The sequence below is a fragment of the Ambystoma mexicanum genome, chromosome 1p, assembly GCF_040938575.1.
Source record: "Ambystoma mexicanum isolate Mex_15411 chromosome 1p, UKY_AmexF1_1, whole genome shotgun sequence".
In the NCBI taxonomy this organism is placed as follows: domain Eukaryota; kingdom Metazoa; phylum Chordata; class Amphibia; order Caudata; family Ambystomatidae; genus Ambystoma; species Ambystoma mexicanum.
The window spans coordinates 524,741,114-524,761,957 of NC_090921.1; the positions used below are offsets into that span (position 1 = coordinate 524,741,114).

A 20,844-nucleotide genomic window follows, 5' to 3' on the forward strand; every position below is an offset into this window, starting at 1 on the left:
CTGGATAGGGCGTCAGCCTTCCCGTGCAAAGGGCCAGGGCGGTAGGTAACTGTGAAGTCAAACAATGTGAAGAATAGGTGCCAACGTATTTGCCGGGCATTGGTGCATTTTGCATGGGACAGGGCTTGAAGATTCTGATGATCGGTATATACTGTTACCGGGTGTCTAACCCCCAAAAGGTGATGCCTCCACTCCTTAAACATGGCTCGAATGGCCAAGAGTTCTCTGTCCATTATAGTATAATTGCGCTCCGCTGGGGACTGCTTCCGGAAGTAGTATGCTACTGGATGCAGCTGCTGCGTAGAGGGACAGATTTGTGAAAGGATAGCCCCCACTGCAATAGCAGAGGCATCGGCTTCCACAATAAACGGAAGAGATGGGTTGGGATGCTGCAGAACAGGGGCGGTAGTAAAGGCTCCTTTCAGGTCCTGGAAAGAAGATTGCGCATTGGAATCCCAAAGGAACGGAACGTTAGGGCTGGTAAGGCGAGTGAGTGGGGCCACAATTTCGGAAAACGAGACTATGAATCTCCTGTAAAAGTTTGAAAAGCCCAAAAAAGACTGCAGTGCTTTCACTGAGGTCAGGACAGCCCAGTCCAATACCGCCAAGACTTTGGAAGCACACATGTGCACCCATTTTGCGGATATTTGAAACCCCAAAAACTCAACCGAGGATGCGTGGAAGATGCATTTCTCCAGTTTTGCGTATAAGGAGTGCTCCCAGAGGCATTGTAGAACAGAGCAGACATGCCGGACATGCTGGTGTAGAGAGTTTGAAAAAACCAATATATCGTCCAGATATATCACTACATAGCAGTCTAACATGTCTCTGAATATATCATAACAAAGTGTTGGAAAGTGGCTGGGGCATTACAAAGCCCAAAGGGCATAATGCAGTATTCATAAAGGCCAAACTTAGTCGTGAACACAGTTTTCCACTTGTCCCTGCTTCGCATTCTCACCAGATTGTAAGCCCCGCTTAAAACGAGCTTAGTAAAAATGGTGGACGAGGTCAATTTGTCAAGCAGTTCTGATATGAGAGGCAGTGGATATTGATTTTTAACCGTAATCTTATTGAGGGCCCTATAGTTCATGCAAGGTCACAGGTCCCCCTCTTTCTTAGGTACAAAGAAAATCGGGGAAGCCGCAGGGGACCGAGACGGCCGTATGTGTCCCAAACGTAAAGCTTTTTCCAAGTATTCTCGCAGATGGTCTTCCTCTTTTTGTGTCAAAGAATAGACACAATGCGGGATGACTGCTCTGGGTACCAGATCAATGGGGCAGTCGTAACTCCAGTGTGGAGGGAGTTTTTCGGAAAGCCCTTTGTCAAAAACTTTGGTATATTCTCTATACACCGAAGGGGGTTCTGAGGGAAGATTTTGAAATATGGCGCTAACTGAAGGAACGTTAGCGACCATTGCCAAGCGAGGTGACAGAATCGGCACATCTTGGAGGCAAAGACACCGCTGGCTACAATATGCAGAAGAGAAATGCACGGTCTGTTGGATCCAGTCAATAGCAGGGTTATGGGTCTGCAGCCAAGATAGACCAAGTATGATCCCAAACTGAGGGGCAGAGATGAAATTGAACACAATATATTTAGAATGGCCTTCTGGAGTAGACATCCGAAGGGGCCCTGTCTGTTCTGTCACTTGTCCTGAAATTAGACGAGAGCCATCTACCGCATGTACTTCCTCAGGTCTCTCCTTAGTAGATATAGGTAACCCATGGCTGTTGGCCAACTGTACGTCCATGTAGTTACCTCTGGCACCTGAATCAATCATGACTGGGCTAGAAAAGGACACAGATCCTGGGGCTGTGAAGCACATAGAAAGGAACATATGAGAGGCGAAATGGTGCTTCCCCGACCCGTCTGTTAACTGACTCGTCCTGCAGGCCCGGTTAAGGACGAGTCTTGGCGTTTCCCACCGTTTTAACTGGTCTCTTAGGGCATATCCGAATGAAGTGACCTGCTTGGCCACAACAGAAGCATAGATTGTTGTCCATGCACCTCTCCCGTTCCGCCTTGGTTAGCGGGCCCCTGGTTGCCCCTATTTGCATAGATTCCACTTCTGACAAGGCAGGAGTGCTTGCCCAGACTTGGATGAGGTGCGGAGATCAAGGATCCGGCGTTCACCACGTCTCTGCCGAAACTGGGCATCAACCTGCAAGACCAGGTCCAATAACTCTGGAAAGCCTGATGATACTGCTGGTACCACTGATAAGGCGTCCTTTAGTTCATCAGAGAGTCCTCTGTAAAAGACGGCCGCTTTCTTCTGTTCTGGCCACGTAGTCTCAGCCGCTAGCTGGTTAAAGCGAGCGAGATAAGTTAAGAGATCAGCCTTGCCCTGAGTAATGGCAAGAAATGTGCCTTATGTCGCATATCAAAAACAGCGTTCATGGCTTGGATTAGAGCATCGAAATCATACAGAGCCGGGTCGTTTGCTTCTAACAGAGGATTAGCCCAGGCTACTGCAGTCCCACCCAAATGGGACAGAACAAAAGCCGCCTTAGTCGTGGCATCCGGAAACGCTAACGGACGACAAAGAAAAGCATTCCGGTGGAGCTAAAGGAAAAGGCCCGGGCAAAACAACAGGGGTCAGAGCAGGTGGTTGGCCCTGGGGTACTGGAGGGTTTACGGCTGCTGCAGCCTCACCGAATTCCTCATCGGGAGGTAATGGCTGTACAAAGCTATGTGACACATCCATACGCTGATGTAAGGTCGCATGGGCAGATGCCATGTCGGTGCGCAGAGCAGAAAAAGCCTGCATGAGCACCGCCTTTGGATCCGCTCCTGGATCCATGTCTGACAGGTGTTTATAGGCTCCTTAATCTGTCACAACCTTAAACAGTTATGGGTATCAAACTGCACTCGAAAGTCTGGAAACCGATGAATAATAGACTTTCCCCACAAGAGCGCAGCCTGCAGGAATATAAATCACCTGACAGGCCAGGGGCTTGAGTGAATAGGCAGGAGCAGCAACAACAGAGCTAGAAGAAAGAACAATAACAATAGTTCAGCACAGCAGTCAAATATGCCAACCTTGGTAACAACCACCCTCACCTTCCCACTCTTACCTGCTCCGTGAAAGAAGAGACCAGAAACCTACTTGGTGGCACAAGAACCGGTATGGTGCTTGAGAGTTCAGAAATCCAAAAGGTAAGTGTTTGACAGTCCACAATCCCAAAGAGTCAGTGCTGATTCACCTAACCCGGGCGGCACGAGGGCGCAAGCTAAAAAGAAAGTCCCAAAAGTAATCCTCTGGAATTCAGCAGAGCGTCCACAGATAAGCAATAGATGGGTGACCAGTGGTGATGTCAGGAGAGCGTCCAAAAGGTCACCTGTTTTCCAGGATAGGGGTCCTTAATAATTCAGCAAAGCGTCCAAGATGTTACCAAAAGAAAACAAAAGGAAACCTCATAAGAAGTGACAGGAAAGGGAGTGTTAGGAACTTTGTGTGTGACAAGAAATGCTGTAAAGAAGTTAAAACAGGTAAGTGTAAAGTGTACAGATAGTGGCTGTTAAGGACGTGGAAACTGCTTAACGAATAAGCACGGGCACATGAAATAAAACCGGAATCCAAGTACTGTTACTACGGGGCGAGGCAGAACAAGACAGTCCATGTATGCAAAACCATCGTCTGTAACCGAGGGATCAATCAGAGGGAGCCGGGCTTCGAAGATCAATGGACAATCCAAAAGGCAGTAATCCGTAGTGGCAGGCAGGGTCAAAAAAGTCGGAGTCACGTTGCACAAATAACAGAATCACGTGCACTCGAAAACTGGCACAAAACACAGTTAAGGAGCACCCGAGCCGCGGTTCAAGTGACTACAAACAGTCGAAACGTGTAAGGACGCAGAAACCACGTTGTACGTACCTCACGTGACTGTTGTACCTAAGACGTGCTACTGGCGAGGCGTGTTGGGAGGCGTAGTCCGAGTAGGACCGCGGAGCCTGCGACGTTGACAAAGGCGCCAGGGCAACCTCCAGATGGAATGAGGTGTGTCCAGACGCTGTCGCCGCCGTGCATGGAACCGGTGCATGACAGACACCACCATCCTGAGAGGTGAATGTGTGGTGACCATGTTAGAAGAAATCAGTGGAGAAAGACAAATACATCATATCTAAAGAAGATTGTAAAGTGGCTTTGAAGAAGCAATGCAAATAATTGAAAAATGTGTGAAAGAAGGGTGGCCACATGCAAGAATATTACCTAGTTCACAGCAAACATTTTGGAAATTACGTCCCAGGTTATCCTATGTGACAAATAATCATACAGAAAACACATCTGGGACAACTAGTTATGAGCCTTACCAGAAGAATAATATGGGAATGTTAGTGGTGGCACCAAATGGACTTACAAAGTGATAGTGCAATACACCATTGCCATTATTGTGCCGCGAGTGACAAAAAACTATGGGCCTCATCATGAGTTGGGCGGTATCCTGGCGGTATTCCTGCCGGGATACCGTCCGTGCTAATAGCGCTACCGGCAACCGGTCCTGCGCTATAAGCGCTGATCACGGGTTTGGGGGAACAGGAATTCCCCATTCCCCATTGGGCCCATTCAGGAATTCCCAATTCCCCATTGGGCCCAATGGGGAATTTTCAGCATGACTACCATTGGTGGTATAACCGCGTGGTAATTTTGCCAAAAATCAGCAAATTCACAGCGGATTTACCCCCAGCACAGCGCTGGGGGTAAATCCTGTGAAACCCGTGATTTGGCTGACCCTTAATTGTGTTGGTAATAGCGTTACCGCTGCATTTAAGGTTTACCACCAAACTGGTGATGACCGCTACATCTACGACAAGCATATTGAATCAACGTTGAAGCCCCAAAGGTACCTTGGGAAAAGTTAGAATCATTAGACCCAGAACGCAGATGCAGTGTATTAATGGTGAACTCCCTGTCCAAATCTACAGAATTACTTTATGTTCCTCGCAGGGATATCAATCCATAAAGAGATCTTCTACAGAGAAGGTATGCCCAAGCAGTCAGTGATTGACAGCCAGATTCAACGTACCTCTCACAAGATGAAAGGATTTCTAGAGACCAACAGCATCCAGCAGTGAAAATCTGCGCTGTACCACCCCCAGGTCAATGGGCTAGTGGAAGGAGCAAACCGATTCAACAAAGGAAGCATACAGTTAACCATAGACTCGTTTGTGTCAGACCATTGTCTCACACCCAATATAGCAACTGTAGTCTCTTGTTATTAGGTCGTGAAGGGAAAGAAGGCATGTTCTTCACTTAATCCACGTTATAAGATAAGACATTTCTGCCAAACAGCGAGGAAATAATATGGACATTTAAACCCAACACAAGCGGAAAGACTGACAGGACTGGGACGAAGCAGCAAAGTCACACAACGTGAGTTTAAATGATCAGTGAAGATTAGTTTGTCCTCTGAGGACACTGTAACCAGTTCCAAGTACTGACAAATCCTGCAAGTTATACCACTGTGGAAGAGTCATGTCCGGACAGAACATGGAAAGACATGGGGCCTCATTACATGGAAGGCGGTAAGGGTTGATGGTCACCGGTAAGGGTACTGGTGACCGTTAACCCTTACCGCCTTGCTACGAGGTCCCTTTGCGGCGGGACCCGACCTTAACAGCTGGTGTAGACCAGCCGTTAAAGTTGGGACCCGCAAAGGGACCTTGGTGCTACTTACAGTACTGCAATTTGTGTACCGTAATTAGCTCCTTCCCCATTCCCATTATGCCCTATGGGGCAAAAATGGGAATGGGGAAGGGCCATGGAGAAAAGGGGAATTACCGCCCCGCCATCCTTGGAATGGTGTGGTAATTCCCCTTTCCTCCATGGTGGTACCGGTATGGTACCGGCGGCAACCATGGTGCTAATAGCGCCATGCTTTACCGCCTACCGTGTAATGAGGCCCATGGAATCTGGAACAAGAAGCCAGTTGCATGACAAAAGGAAGAAAGACACATGAACATCAGACTCATCCAAACAAGAAAACAACCTGCATAGACTTGACGAACCTAGAGAAGAAGTCACAGGCAACCTCAATTTTGAAGTTTCTCAACAAGAAGTCATATGTGAAAAACCAGAAGAAGGCAAAAGTTACCTGAGCGGTGAACAGTGAGCAAGAGACTGCTACACACGTGAAGATTGCAAGAAAGGCACAACGATTATGAATGTAACTGTGTAAACATTCAACTGTTGACTTTGTAAGGGAAAGAGGTATGTAGTGTCCTGAGCTTGTAAAATCATTGGCACGAACTCAAGAAGAAGCCACTGAAGACGCCAGAGAAGCCACTGGTAAGAAACCACTGAAGACGCCAGAGAAACCACTGAAGACGCCAGAGAAGCCACTGGTAAGAAGCCAGTGAAGACGCCAGTGAAGCCACTGGTAAGAAGCCACTGAAGACGCCAGAGAAGCCACTGGTAAGAAGCCACTGAAGACGCCAGAGAAGCCACTGGTAAGAAGCCACTGAAGGCGCCAGATTGGAGGGTCGCAGTTGCTACCTCTCTGCTCTGCTCAACAATTATCATTGTGGATGGAGAAGTACCAATCATAATGAGCTGCAATATGTAAACAAAGGCAATGATTAGTTTCAACTTTTCTCAACCTCATAACAATCATTTGTTCATAAACAGCAATACGACACAGGGATTTCTAAAATGAAGGTAATCCAAAGACTAGACAGGTGCCATGAAGAAATATTGGAGTGCTAAGTGTAGGTGGTGCCTTAGTTGGCGATGGGCCTCCAAGGGAATCCAAGACACATCCCTTATAATGCAGCTGTATCGGTCCCTGCTATCTCAGGTCCACGGTCAATGTGCTGAGTTAAAGGTACTTGGTCCTCTCCTGCTGACACATTACCCTGCTCAACATGTCTTTTTTTTATTTATTTTTTATTATTTATTTGTTATAGTTGGTGAACCAACTTTTCAAATATTTCATTTTAGATTTCCATAAAATATATTCATTGTTAAGTTTTCACAAAATACATTCTTATTCAATGCAATTTTGAAAACATAAGCATAATAAACCCATATTTAACAATTCAGCAATTATCACAAGAAAACACATATCAATGATACATTATTAGTTTTCATATCATGATCTCTGTCACACTCATCAATTTAAAATTCCAGGAAATATTATGTTTAAAAATTGCACAATTGCAATCTGTACAGTTAATCTCGGGTTGGAGGTAAGCATATTCCATATTTGATCATTATCTAGATAACTCTGAACAATCAATTTTCTCCCAAAGCATTTTATCCTTGGTTCATCCAACGCCGTACACTCAACTACAAGGTGTTGTAAAGTTTCTCTTTTGATCCTTCTTTGAATAAAATCGACAGTAATTCTGTTCCTTCGAAATTAGCTTCCTCCTAAACAAGATTTCATTTGTTTCATACTGATTTAGTCTGAATCTTAAGAATTTCTGTCGACATACATGTGATGGAAATTTCAGCAGATAATCCGATGTAACGCCATTCCTTTTGGTGCCGAATGCAACAGGGTTGAAGTCCTTGAGTTTTGAACATAGTGTCATGTTTCCAACCCAATCGTATTGATAGATTTTACTTTTCGCTCGATCAGGGTTAGCTAGAAGAAGCTCAATTGAAACAGAGGCATTGGATGCAGCATTTAAGATGTGATTTCGCCACTTTCTCGAAATGCCATTTTTCGATGTAAGCAAATTTTGAGCTAATACATTCTGAAAGGTCGGTTTCTCTAATTCTTCCAGCAATTTTCACAGTACTGCACACTGTTTCCATAACAATTGAGCATACAAGGATATCAGACCCAATTCTAATCGCAGAATCGCCAAAGGTGTTCCAGGCGAAAGTGATAGGACTGCCTTCCAATATTTTGCTTCTAAATTGTCCCAAAACTTTCGATCCTGTGGTACCAATGCCTCTGCTCCATACAGGAGAATAGGTATTACCTTTGACTTATAAAAAGACACAATGGCCCTCATTACGACCCTAGCGGAAATCGCGGTGCTAAATGCACCTCGGAGCACGGCGGAAAGCTGCCGATACCGCCATGGGGGTTGGCGGATTTTCCGCCCCATTCCGACCTTGGCGGGGCGGTAAATCCCCAATCCCCATTTTACCCTTCCCCATTCCCATTTTTGCCCCATAGGGTATAATGGGAGTGGGGAAGGCGTTGATTACGCCACCGTAAAGTACGGTGGCGTAATTAACAACAAGGTCCCGTAGCGCCATGGATATCTCCGCCCGGTAAAACCAGGCGGAGAAAGGCTCCATGGCGCTACGGGAACTCGTAGTAGGGCGGACGGGTCCGCCACGAATACCGCTGGCGTAAACCCACTCCGCCAGGGTCGTAATGAGGGCCAATGTGTTTCAATGAGAATTTTCCAAATTTTCTCAGCGAAATCTTTGATTGTGATATCAAAGCACTGAGCTTTGATTTGATTTCGCAAGTCATTGTGCTTAAAGTTTTCTTGTGTTCATTGTACACTCCAGGATACTTATATTTCAAGATCACAGAAAGTTCACATTTTTGAAAAAGCCATCTTGGATTATATTTTTTGGATACATTATTATTGCAGACTAATATTTGTGATTTAGAGGTGCTAATAATCAAATTATTTGCCAATGCATAGGTTCCTAGTTGTTCCAACATGTTTTGTAAGCCAATGGGTGTACATGACAGCAGAAGTAAATCGTCTGCATATAGTAAGTAAGAAACCTTTTGGCGACCAATGCGAGGTGCATCCACAATGCAGTTCATTAACACAGGGCCCAGATCTAGAATGAAGAAATTAAACAAAAATGATGCAAGTGCACAGCCCTGCTTTACCCCTCTGTGTGTAAGAATTGGTGGTGACAATTTACCTTCCAAATTCAATTTCACTCGCATCGATGTATTTGAATGTAATAACATCACCAAATTTACTAGTGACAGGGGGCACTGATGTTGCCTAAGTTTAGCTAAGAGCATAGATCTATCTATAGAGTCAAAGGTGGATTTAAAATCAATAAAACCCAAGTATAACGGGAGTACACCATCAACTTGTTCAGACTGAATCATTGACAGGGCCAAGATGTTTGGGATCGTGCCCATGCCCTTCACGAATCCAGACTATAATGGGTCTTTTAACCGGCTTTCATCCACCCACCTATTGAGTTCCTTAAGTAGAATTTTACAGAATATTTTACCCGGAGCATCCAGTAATGAAATTGGACGGTAGCTAATCGGTAGTTGACGATTGCCCTTTTTATAAATAGGAAATGTAATTGCTTCAGTCCAAGACTTGGGCAATTTCTGATGATGATTTATAGCAGAGAATATTTTAAACAGGATGGAACTCCAAATTTTGAGATGTTTTTTCATTACAAAATTTGGGATCCCATCAGGGCCCACAGCCCGCGAATTACTTGAGGTCATAATTAATTGCCTTATTTCACTCAGAAGAGGCCATAGTCGTGGAATTTATGGGTAGTGCGTAGAGTTGTTCAAAGTGTGCCACCCACTGATGTACAGGAACTACCGTTATTTTTGAGTCTATCTGATGGTTGTTATTTGCTTGATTTAATAAAGTCCACATTTTTGCGATGTTTTTCTCAGCCAATATTGATAACATTGTAAATCCGATTTCAGTCCTTAACTCGGGGTGCACGTAAGCTACAAAACCTCTCTCGCCGCCTCGCCTCCTCGGCGAAGAGGCAAAGAGGTGCTTCCTGGTGCTTCCCTTGGTGCGCGCGCGCTGGTGCGCGCGAGAGGCAGTTCTTGTAGCTTTGCCCTCCTGTGGGTGTGGCTTAATTAAAGAGCACACAGTAACGCTCTGTATTAGAGTCAATTTAACCTTCTCAGATCTCTACAAGGAAGGGAAATAATATGTAAGATACATATTTACATGTAGAGATTGAGTGGAGTGTTACAGTACACGATGGGACAGCCAAATACCGTTCTGAGTTTGTGGAAATAGTTCGTAGTTCCAACAGCGGTTGAGTAGCGGGAGGTGCAAAGTGGTGCTTCCTAGTGCTTCCCTCGGTGCGCGTCTGTTTCTTTGGCATGAACCCCTGGTCGGAGTATTTGCATTCCCACAGAGAATATATACACATTTCAAACCATAGATGTGTTTTGATCTTCAATGGCCTCTTCACACTTTCTTACCCTAAACATTTGTAGTAAGCTGCAGTCTGTTAGCTGCACATGAGTCACACAATTGTGCACAGGCCTCTTTCAAGTCACAGACGTACCGTAGGCTCATGGTGGGGACGAATGGGGCTGGGTGTTCGGGTGAAACAGGGAAAAAACATGGCGTTTGAGGGGGGCTGCCAATACAAGAGGAAACATCCGGGGTAGTGAGTCTAGGGGAAGGGGGTGTACGATGGAGTTTCCAGGAGGGGGATGCAGTGGAAAAGTCAGCCATGGCCTCAAGCAGAAAGTGTTTAAACAGCCATTTCCAGATAGCAGCACCAAACATGGTAGAAAAGAGAGTAACTAAAAGCAAAGAGCGGGCTTTCTAACGGTCGAGCTAACCAGTGCAACACATCTGACTGATATCAATAATGGGATGGCCAGCACTGTCTGGGCACAAGTGTGGTTAAGCCCAAAGTCACAGAAACTTCAATCAAAGGGTTGGTGTCCTGATCATTTTGCGCTCCATCAGCTAACCACTAGTGAATCAGTAGATAATAAACAATTTCTCAGTTCCTTATTTATTAGAATACAGCTTGATTGGTGCAACAGCCAACACGTGTTTCGACCTATCCATGGTCCTCTTCAGGCGATCTACATTATCTAAACTTTAAACTATTAATGCTGAGGTACTTATTTTACAAAGAACAATCGAAACCTGGCAGGATACACTGTCAACATTCACGTATACAACATACGCGGAATACAATGATGTAGCCCATTGGGGTGCTGGGTCTAATTCTTACCCAGGTTAGAAATACATTGTGATCTTTCTTCGAGATAACTCTTGGAACCAAATAACAGCTGAGAATTTAGTCCTTGAATGTTCACAGTTTTCGATTTTTCTAAGTACCACAGTATTACTAGTTTAAATGTTGGATAATGTAGATTTCCCTGAAGAGGATATTGGACAGGTCAAAACACGTGTTGGCTGTTGTCAAGCTGTATTCTAATAAATACGGAACTGAGAAATGATTTATCATCTACTGATTCACTAGTGGCGAGTTGATGCAGCGCAATATGGTCAGGACACCCATCTTTTGGTAGAAAAGAGAGTAGCCTGCCGTGCCCATATCAGTATGCTCCCAGTGATGCAGCCAATGCCTTCTTAACTGCTCTGTCCAGCATAGGTAGATGGTTCACACCTCCCTAATATTATCATCTCTAAATGAGACACAAAATCCTCACCACCTTGCACAAAGGGTGGGAATCGTCACTTGAGACACTGGCCAGGCAGAATGGAGTGTCGTAGGGCTACAAATGGAAGTGAGAGCAGATAGAGGAAGGAAAATAATGGCAACAAAAATGAATGGAAGAAGAGAAGGACGGGCTACTAAATCCAGATGGTGAGTTGAGGGAGGGATGCAGGGAAGCAGGAGAATATTATGGAATGTCTTAACCAAAATATGCTGCCTCTTGTTATTTGTTACTGGCTTAAACAAAGGGGTCCGAGGCTGCATGGAGAAGAAGAGGGCTAGGGAACATGGGTAGAGTATGCAGGCGATGGGCCAAAGCAATACATAATAAGAGGAAGAGTCACGTTTGCATTAATATAGGTCTTGTAGCAGATAACGAGACTAATTGTCTATTGTGTCTGCTCTATTAGGGTGATCTGAAGAGTGATTCCATGTCTTTGTGACACAAAGGGCCTCATTCCGAGATTGGTGGTAGTCATGGTGCTATTTGCGCCATGACTGCCACCAATAACGGGTCTGGCACCGGTCTAGTTCAATGGGGACTTACCTGTGTAGTCCGACCTTTGCGGGACCGGTAAGTCCCCATTGAAAATGCCGTTCCCCATACCCATTAGCTCAATGGGAATTCGGAGGGCGCAAATAATGGGCTAGCATACGTCAAGTACGTTATTTGCGCCCTAGTCCCCTAACGGGTCCCGTCCATAATGCCTGGTCAGACCAGGCGTTACTGGAGAGACCCGCTAAGGGACCTTGTCGTAGGGCGGTAAGGGATTACTGGCACCGGTCTCCTTACCGGTGCCCGGTATCCCTTACCGCCCCACTCGTAATGACCCCAAAAATGTCAAAATGTGGGTTTCTCTCAACAAGTATTATTTTCTAGTACATGAATCTAGTTAAAGCCAACAGGCACTACAACATCCAGAATGGATTGCGTTGTTCAATGAACCTCCTGGTGATATTTTGTCATTGATACCCTATGCTGTTACCTGGGAGCCAGAAGAATGAAGTGACTTGTTTGTGAAAGGATGGAAAAAAGCAATATATGTACACTACACATATATTGTTGCTACTGTTCAGGTCTTGGGCAGAGAGCCCAGGAGGTGGCAGGGTAATGGGATAGAGCAGCTAGGAAGTCTGACTGGATTGTGCTTAGGGTGATTGCTGTCCTTGTTTGGTGTTGTAGGAGTCTGGGCACAATTTACTTTGTGGGTGTACTCTTTACCGTGAAAAACATGTACGCATGGTTAAAGGCAACAGTTTTGTCTTGTGCATATTAAAAATGTTTTCCTTGTTGCTAAGTATTAATACCACATACACATGGACCCATATGATTTGCCCATTGTTGCCATTGCCTAATTAGGTTACCTTAATTTTGCATGTGTTCACATCGACACACCTTATGAAAAGCGCTACCATCACACGGCAACATACACGCACCCTTGCCAGATACTCACACCAGCTGCCAGCTTTTGCCATCATATGTCAGCAACTCACACAATGTTCTAGGTATTTCGAGAATTTGCGGATATGCTTACATCACGTGACAGGTATAGGTAGATACCGCCATCATATACGCAGGTACTCGTGACGCTTTCCAGACCGTGGCATCATATACTCATGTCCTGCCATAGGCCAGCTTTGCGATAGCGCTTCTGCTTCCTCTTTGGCTTTGTAAGCAGCCTTGGGATTGGTCTTTACATTGAACAGCTTTGCTTTGATTTCTTGATTGACTTCCCTACCTGTGATGTTTTGTTTGAGAGGTTACCTCATTAGTATGCACCTTCTGGTATTGGCCTGGATTGAATTGGCATGCATGCGGCTGAATGGTCAGCTCCATGGCATTAAGGATGGGCCAGCCAATCAGCGCAGTCTTGGAAGCACAGATGAGTGCGTGCGCTAGTTGAGGTATGAGAAAGTGGTGGTGTTCTCTGATTCATTGAGTGGGTTACAGGCGATTGTGGCAGGGGATGGTGATAGGAAGGATGTGATTTTGGACATTAGGATGAAGATTGATCGGTGTGTGCGTGGGGGTATGGATTTGGAGTTGGCGTGGGTTCCCAGTCACAGTGGCATTTTGGGAAATGAGTTGGTGGATCTGGCGGCGGGTGATGGTATGAGGAGGGGAGCGATTGATGTGAGGTTGCCTTTGAGTGTGGATGAGGTGAAGGCTGTGATGATGAGACGGGTCCTGGATGAATGGCAGGAGAGGTTGGTGAATGGGGTGAAGGGCAGGTGGATGTTCGGTGTTCGTGGGAAAGTGTCGGTGAAGGTGGATGCAGGGAGTTTAAAATGGAGGAGGGGGGAGGAGGTGATGCTGAATCGGTTGAGGATAGGTCATGTGGGGCGGAACGACTGTCTATTTCGAATAGGGAAGCGTGAATCAAGGGACTGTGCAGTGTGTGGGGTACCTGAAACGGTGGGACATTTTTTGATTAGGTGTGAAAGACATGTTACAGAGAGAGAATTGATGAGGGTTCGGTTGAATGCGTTGGAAGTGGCTGAGCTGAGTGAGAGGATTATACTGGGAGGTGATGGGGAGAGAGGCATGAGGAGGAGTAGTGTGATGTTGGATTTTGTGAGACAGACGGGGCGGTGGGAGGAGTTGTGAGCTTAAATAGAGCCACATAATAATTAGTGGGTACGGTGCACATCATCCTATAGGATGGGGAAGCGCCTGCGTGGGTCCGCCCACGCTTCCGATAATTAGGAAGAAGAAGAAGAAGTGCGTGCGCTGCTATGTGGTGTTCTGGAGCAGCCTCGGTTCTCCTAGAAAGTAGCGCCTGCATCCCCACCTAACCACAAGCGCTACGGACTGTTTCTTTGCCTCGGACCTGTGAGTACAGTGCTTTCGTTGTGTGTTTGCTGATTGACTCCATTTAGTTCACTTTCCTCCACAACTTAAGTTTTCTAGAATTGTGCGCTTAAATTCACCTGTGTGGTTGGAGTTCTTTACACATTGGGGATTTAATTCTACCTTGTTAGAGTATGCTGTCATTCTTTTAGGATATGTTATCTCCAAATGAAATAATGGAATATCACGTCACTGAGGGGAGGCCAGGCCCAGGAAATCCCTGCCCATACCCTCCAGGAAGCACATTGGCTAGTGGCTGGACCCACCCAGTCCTCTATGGCTCGGTCATCTCAGAAGGGATGGACACTCACCACACCCCTACCCCCACCTCTACCCCCACCTCAATGTTCACACAGTTGACAGTGTTTCACCCCTGACAATATTCCTGCCAATCTCTTTATCAAATGTAAGTGCAGGACAAAGAACACAAGAAAATATTCAGACTATTTTCTCTGTGGGAGAGCAGTATTGCATAGCATAGCTTGCAAGTAACAGGGTTGATACCCGATCAGACCACCCAATGTGTTAATGCACCTACTGCAGAGATCCATGTGTGACCTGCATCCCACTACACAGTTTCCAATAAAATACCCTCTTATGTTTGTCTGCAACTCTTGGCCTGTTACTTCTCATCCCACAGTAAGGTGTCTTCTGGAAATTCCAACAAAATAACTTATAAACACTGACCCTATACTTCACTTTTGTTCCTTAGGTGAGTTTGTAGAAGAGAGAGCAGATGTATACCGACGGTTTCCAAAGCCAGACTATGCAAATTGATGTAAACCTGTGTATTTTTAAGCAAAAAGGCACAATTGGTAGTGGGTATGTGGCACCCGGGGTGGGGGTTGGCTCGGTATTGAGTATTGGGCGCTCATCGTGGCTTCAATTTTGAGTCTGTCTTCACGTATGAGGGCGTTGGAGGAGTTCAGAAAAAAAGGAGAGGCATAGGCCGAACTTTCAACAGGGAGGACGGTATGGGGAATGGGTAAGGTGCAGCAAACAGGGTAAGGGCAGGGGAAATAAAGGCGGTCGAGGAAGGGGGTGGCGCGGTCGAGGAAGAGGAATTCAGGGGCTCACCCTTCTCGATAAACAAGCAAAAACACGCTTTTTAACTTGAGAAATGGTATAACCGACGACTCTCAACGACGTTCAGTCTCTGCTGGGGACGAGTGCAGGTGTCAATTTACACAAGTCACGTGGATGTGCTTTTGAAATCTGGATGAGCCTTCCCAAGTATATAAATTAGTGAAACAAATTCCGTTCTTGCCATTTCCTAGAAACAAATGGGCTATGCGTTTTAGTGTATGTGCGTGTGTTAGTGTGTGTTTGTAGGGTCCGAAATGCCGGGCCAATAGAAAGTGCAGCATAAGAGAAAACAGGCTCAGCAACTAAGAACGGAAAATGTTGACTTGCACCCTGTGCTTTCGTGTAGTGAGCACACTCGGCGAGGGTGGACTGTGACCCAAAACAGGCCTCGGCGCCAACCAAAAAAATGGCCTACCATCTCAAACGGCAGGTGGTTACTTTTCGTGAGAAACTGGGTACTATTTTAGTTTTTTGTGTTATTAAAATGTGTTCCATATAGTGCATGTTGAAGCACACTTGTTCAGCAACCGTAGTCGAGACTACCAGCTGCAGAGTGCTGTAACTCGTCAAACTAGCCCTTTTTGGCCCACACAAACTGTCCCACACTAGCATGTTGTGCTGGCTTTTCCGGCATTGCCTAATTGTCCAATGTGGTATTGCTAAATACTTGCTATTTTAAAGTACCTGAGCTGGTATCGCATGACATAGTTACTTCTTGAAATATATAGAAAATCAAGCACGGGGTTAATGATCCAAATGTCCCACTTGCAGGACTTTCTATGTGCTACAAGCAGTAAATCGCCCAGGCAATCCCAAACTCATAGTTATGTGGTATATTAAAAACAATTGGTATTTAAAAAAGTTAACGTTTTTAGTGTTGCGTTCAAGCTCCTTCTAGGCCCACTAGATCTTTGAGGTCCTCCTTGTGTTCTTTGTGGTGAACTCCATTGGCAGCATGCGGCGGTTGTGCTATGAGACATGTTTTGGAATGAGGCGTTCTCTTGCTTCTCTTTCTGCAGCCGTGTTTCGGGGAGAGTACATGGGGCAGAAAGTGGCTGTGAAGAACATAAAGTGTGATGTTACGGCGCAAGCCTTCCTCGCCGAGACCGCTGTCATGACGTAAGTGAGCCCGCAACCATCACTCGGTCGGTCCCCCATCTCGTGACTCCTGTGTAGTAGCACTGTTTGTGGTTGCATGTCACTCTCTGGGCCTCATTATGAGCATGGTGGCAATGGCACAACATGCTATAATAAATAACACTTGTTTTCAACATACCACCGAATTATGGAATGCATGAGATTTATTTTAATTTATTTTTATTTTTCAGTTTATTACAAACTTTTAATAATTTAATTCCATCCTTAATTATTTCACATCAACTTATTCCTTTTAAACACTTAGATAACCACAAACAATGTGTGTATCATAAAAAGACACAATTCAATTAATTAGTACATCTCAAAACCCCATCAATTTTTATCTCAATTATTCCCACAACGAGATTCTCTTTCATGTTAGTCCTATGAGAAATTTACGTGCATAGAATGTACTGCACTGGATAATAATTGGTTATTTACCCATTCTGTAAATATGGATAATTTACCTGATGAGGGAATATCTAGGTACCACATGCAGTAAATATCCCATGCAATCCAAAATTCAATTAAGTGGTATTTTAAAACTATGTGGTATTTAATGACCACCTTGTTTACCGTTATCACAATACTAACAATGAGGTAGTCTGTGTGCAGCTCTGTGGGTGCCCCAATACACATTTTACCTGAATTACTGCTTATCCCGTGCTGATTCTGTTTGCTTCTTTTATGTTATGTTATGTTATGTTATTTCGCATTTATATAGCGCCTTATATACCATTGGTATGGTCTGAAGGCGCTGGTAGGTTGAACTCCCTTGAAAACGAAGTTCAGATCAGTAGAGAGAGTAGAGAGAGTCAAAGGTGCATGTGTGCACCGGGTATGTGTGCAGCTCGTGCGATATCCGTGTAGAAGCTGCTTCTTAGCGGTAGGTGTGGTGGTTGAGAGGTCAGGAGAATGTGTTAGTTCAGGCAGGTTTTATCCAGAACGGCTGCGGCTGCGTTAGACCGGAGGAGAACGCCTGGTTGGGTGGGTGTTAGACCAGCAGTGTCAACTTAGAATGATGTGGAGTGAGCGGCGGATGTTGGTATGAGAACAGATATACCGAATGGTGTCATAGTACCTCTGTGTTCTAGTTGAGTGGTGATGTAAAGGAGAGAGTAAGCAAAGCGGTGTGATACGATGAGTTATATGCTCTTTCAAACGTTCTTTGCATTCTAACCCATACTTTCTCCAGCATGGGGTCTGGCATGGATTCACATGCTCATGAATATTCCCCGTCGTCAGGCTGGAATCCTCGGTAAAGAAAAAAATCAGTATCAGTTTTGTTTCTGATCTGTCTTTCGTAGTAGTAACCAATCACTGATCTCTGCGTCATACTGACCACAGCCAATGACTGCCCTCTACCTAAGCCATGCCTCAGGCAGCCATCTTCAGATTTTTACCGCACGTTCAAGTTTTGGGATCCTCGTGCTATTGCTCTCGAGCGTTAGTGCTTTTTTTCCACGTTTTTTCTCAGAAAAATTTCTCTTTTTTCGGTCAAAGAGCCTCAAGCTCCACCGTCTCTTCATCCGATTAACGGGGACCCGTGTTGGATTCGTCTACGCCCCTCAAGGGTGAAGATTTCGTCGAGCCACGCTTTTGGAGGATTCCAGAAGTTTCTCAGGCCCATCTCGGACATGGCCCAGGAGAAGGGAAGCTCGACGCCCGGAAAGCTGTTCAGGGTCTGCCCTGGATGCCAGCTTCAGAATGTCTTTAAGGAGGACGAACACTCCCTTTGCCTTTACTGCCTACATGAGGACAAGACGCACGTGGAGAAGGACTGTGCGTTTTGCGGCAATATGTCGGAGCGGACCATGAAGGGCCGCCATCAACGTCTCGCCAACTGGCTGGAAGGAAAGAGCCTGTCAGGTGAGAAGAGGAAGAAGAAATCCGAGCGGTCTTCTAAGACCTTTGAGGGCGCCCCGCACCGCGAGTCCGCTGGCACCGGGAGTGCCGAACGGTCGGGCGCTACGGGCGCCAGGCAGGGCGCATCCTCCCCGGCGCCATCAACCACGAGCCAACGCTCTGGCTCGGGTAAGAGGAAGGCCGAGCACCCGGCGAAGCTTCTGGAGAGACCCCGGTCGAGCTCGAAGGCCCCATCGGAGGGGGAGCGAGGCTGTGACCCTCCCCCCAAGGAGAAGGCGGTGAGCGCACCTAGGGTGGTGAAAGCCTTAATCCATCCGGCCAAGGGCTCTATCGAGACAGTCGTGGCGGCCCTGGCTCAGCCTGTGGAGGCTACACCAGTGGTGGCAACCTCGGGGCCCAGAGTCTCCCTGCCACCGCGGAGGGAGTCCTCTTTCTTGCCCATCGACAGGACCCCCGTGAAACCTCCGACGGAGAAGAAAAAGAGGGGGCAGGAGGTCGTGGTGGATTCGGCCTCAACCTCTGAGGAGGAGCTGATCGAAGTCTTAAGCCACGGCGTTGGCGTGGAAGAAGACCAGCCCGTCGGGAGGGACCCCGACATAGGAGACGACGAGAACGTCGAGGGTGCCGACGGGGCTCCTGACCGCCCGTCGGACTCCCCTCTACCAGTGCCGCAAGACAACTCGGCGGCCATTTTGTTGGCTATACAGTCCTTATGCTGTGAGATAAGGACGAGACTGCCGTTACCACCGACGGAGGAACCGCTCCCGATGGGGGACCCGGAACCAGGCCCTTCTGGGAGCCCTCCCCCTAAGAGAAGAAGGATTCATCCTCCACCTCCTTTTCAGCCATCGCGCCCTGTTCAGCCCTCCTCCCCGTCCACGACACGTGGGGATGATACGGGGACTGACACGGCCGCGACAGGTACAGACGACGAGGTTTACGACGAGGATCTCCCGTCGTCACCTCCCACCCAGGCTTCCCCGCCCGACGAGATTGGATCGTTTCACTCCATGATCGCCAGGGCATCCGAGCTTTTCCAGCTCTGCCCGGAAGAGAAAAAGAAGGAAGGTTTCCTTTATCAACGTCGCGAGGCCAAGAGGAAGACGGTCCTCGCTATACCTCTACTGGACGATATTTGGGATGAGGGCCTCGCCCTCCTCAAGAACCCATCCACAACGCCGGCTAGAAGGGATCGGTACGAGAAGAAGTACAGGGTCCCTGACGCGGCCCCCTTGTGCCTTCGGGCACAGCCGACCCCGGACTCGGTCGTCTCTGCGGCGGCCAGGAAGAAAGCGGGGGGGGGCGCGGCCTCTACGTCGACCACCCCGCGGGACGGCGAGGGTAAGAAATTGGACACGATGGGACGCAGAGTCATCTCGTCGGCAGCGACGACAATTAAGGCGGCCAACGCCTTGGCTATCGTAGCCCGCTACGACAGGGAGTTGTGGTACAAACTGGCCCCCCTGTTGGACTTCCTACCGGACGACAAGAGGGCGGAAGCCCTAGAGATCTTGCAGGAAGGAGAGGTGGCGTCGGACCACGCCATTACGATTGCGACGGACATCGCGGACACTGGATTCCGCCATTTGGGCAATGGTGTGTGCCTTAGGCGGCGTGGATGGCTCAGGGCTACGGACTTCCATCAGGACGTGCAGACCAGAGTCTTGGACATGCCGTTCGACGGAAACAACCTGTTTGGTAAAACAGTGGACGATTCCCTTCAAGCCATCAAGGCGGACACGGAGACGGCCTGGGCTCTGGGGGTTCTCCAGCAACGGCGGCCGCCCTTTCGGAGCGGCGGAGGCAAACAGCGTGCCTCCAAAGGTTCCAGCGTCGGATTTTCCACCTACCGTCAAGCGGCCCGCTCGTCGTCTCAGGAAGCTTACAGGGGACGAGGCAGGTCAGGCGGACCCCGTCGTCGTCACCAGGAAGGGCAAGGCGGCAAAGCCTCGTCGAAGCAGGACTGAACCGGCCACGGGGTCGGGCCTCCACCGAAGCACCCCGGTGGGAGGCCGGCTGGCGAGCTTCGTCAGCGTGTGGGAGTCCATCTCCACCGACCGTTGGGTGCTGGACGCCCTAGCTCAGGGTCACACGCTCGAGTTTCTAAAGAAGTGCCCGCGCGTTCCCCCTGTGGCCAGGAAGGAACATCACGTCCCTCAACTTCTCTTGGAGGTAAAGGCGATGCTCAAGAAGGGCGCCATCGAGCTCGTCCCAAAGAGGCTTCCGGGCTACGGAGTTTACTCAAGATACTTCCTCGTGAAGAAGAAGACAGGGGGATGGCGTCCCATCCTGGACCTACGACGACTGAACAAATTCATCAAGGCACAGAAGTTCCGGATGGTCACCCTCCAACACGTCCTGGGTCAGCTGGAGGAGGGCGATTTCCTGTCGTCGTTGGATTTGGAGGATGCCTACTTCCATATCCCCATCCTAAAGGGGCACCGAAAGTTTCTCAGGTTCGTGGTCCAAGGGCGTCCCTACCAGTTCAAAGCCCTTCCCTTCGGTTTGAGGTCGGCACCCAGGGTGTTCACCAAGTGCCTCGCACCGGTGG

The 20,844-nt window shown here is 47.5% G+C and overlaps 1 protein-coding gene across 1 annotated transcript in view; it reads left to right on the top strand.

The window, feature by feature from the left end:
- MATK (megakaryocyte-associated tyrosine kinase) overlaps nucleotides 1-20,844 on the top strand; it is a 383,377-nt gene that overhangs the window by 269,568 nt on the left and 92,965 nt on the right. Inside the window, exon 8 of the mRNA XM_069649416.1 lies at nucleotides 16,310-16,409. Within this exon, the coding sequence (XP_069505517.1) occupies nucleotides 16,310-16,409 (100 nt within the window). The remainder of the gene's footprint in view (nucleotides 1-16,309; nucleotides 16,410-20,844) is intronic.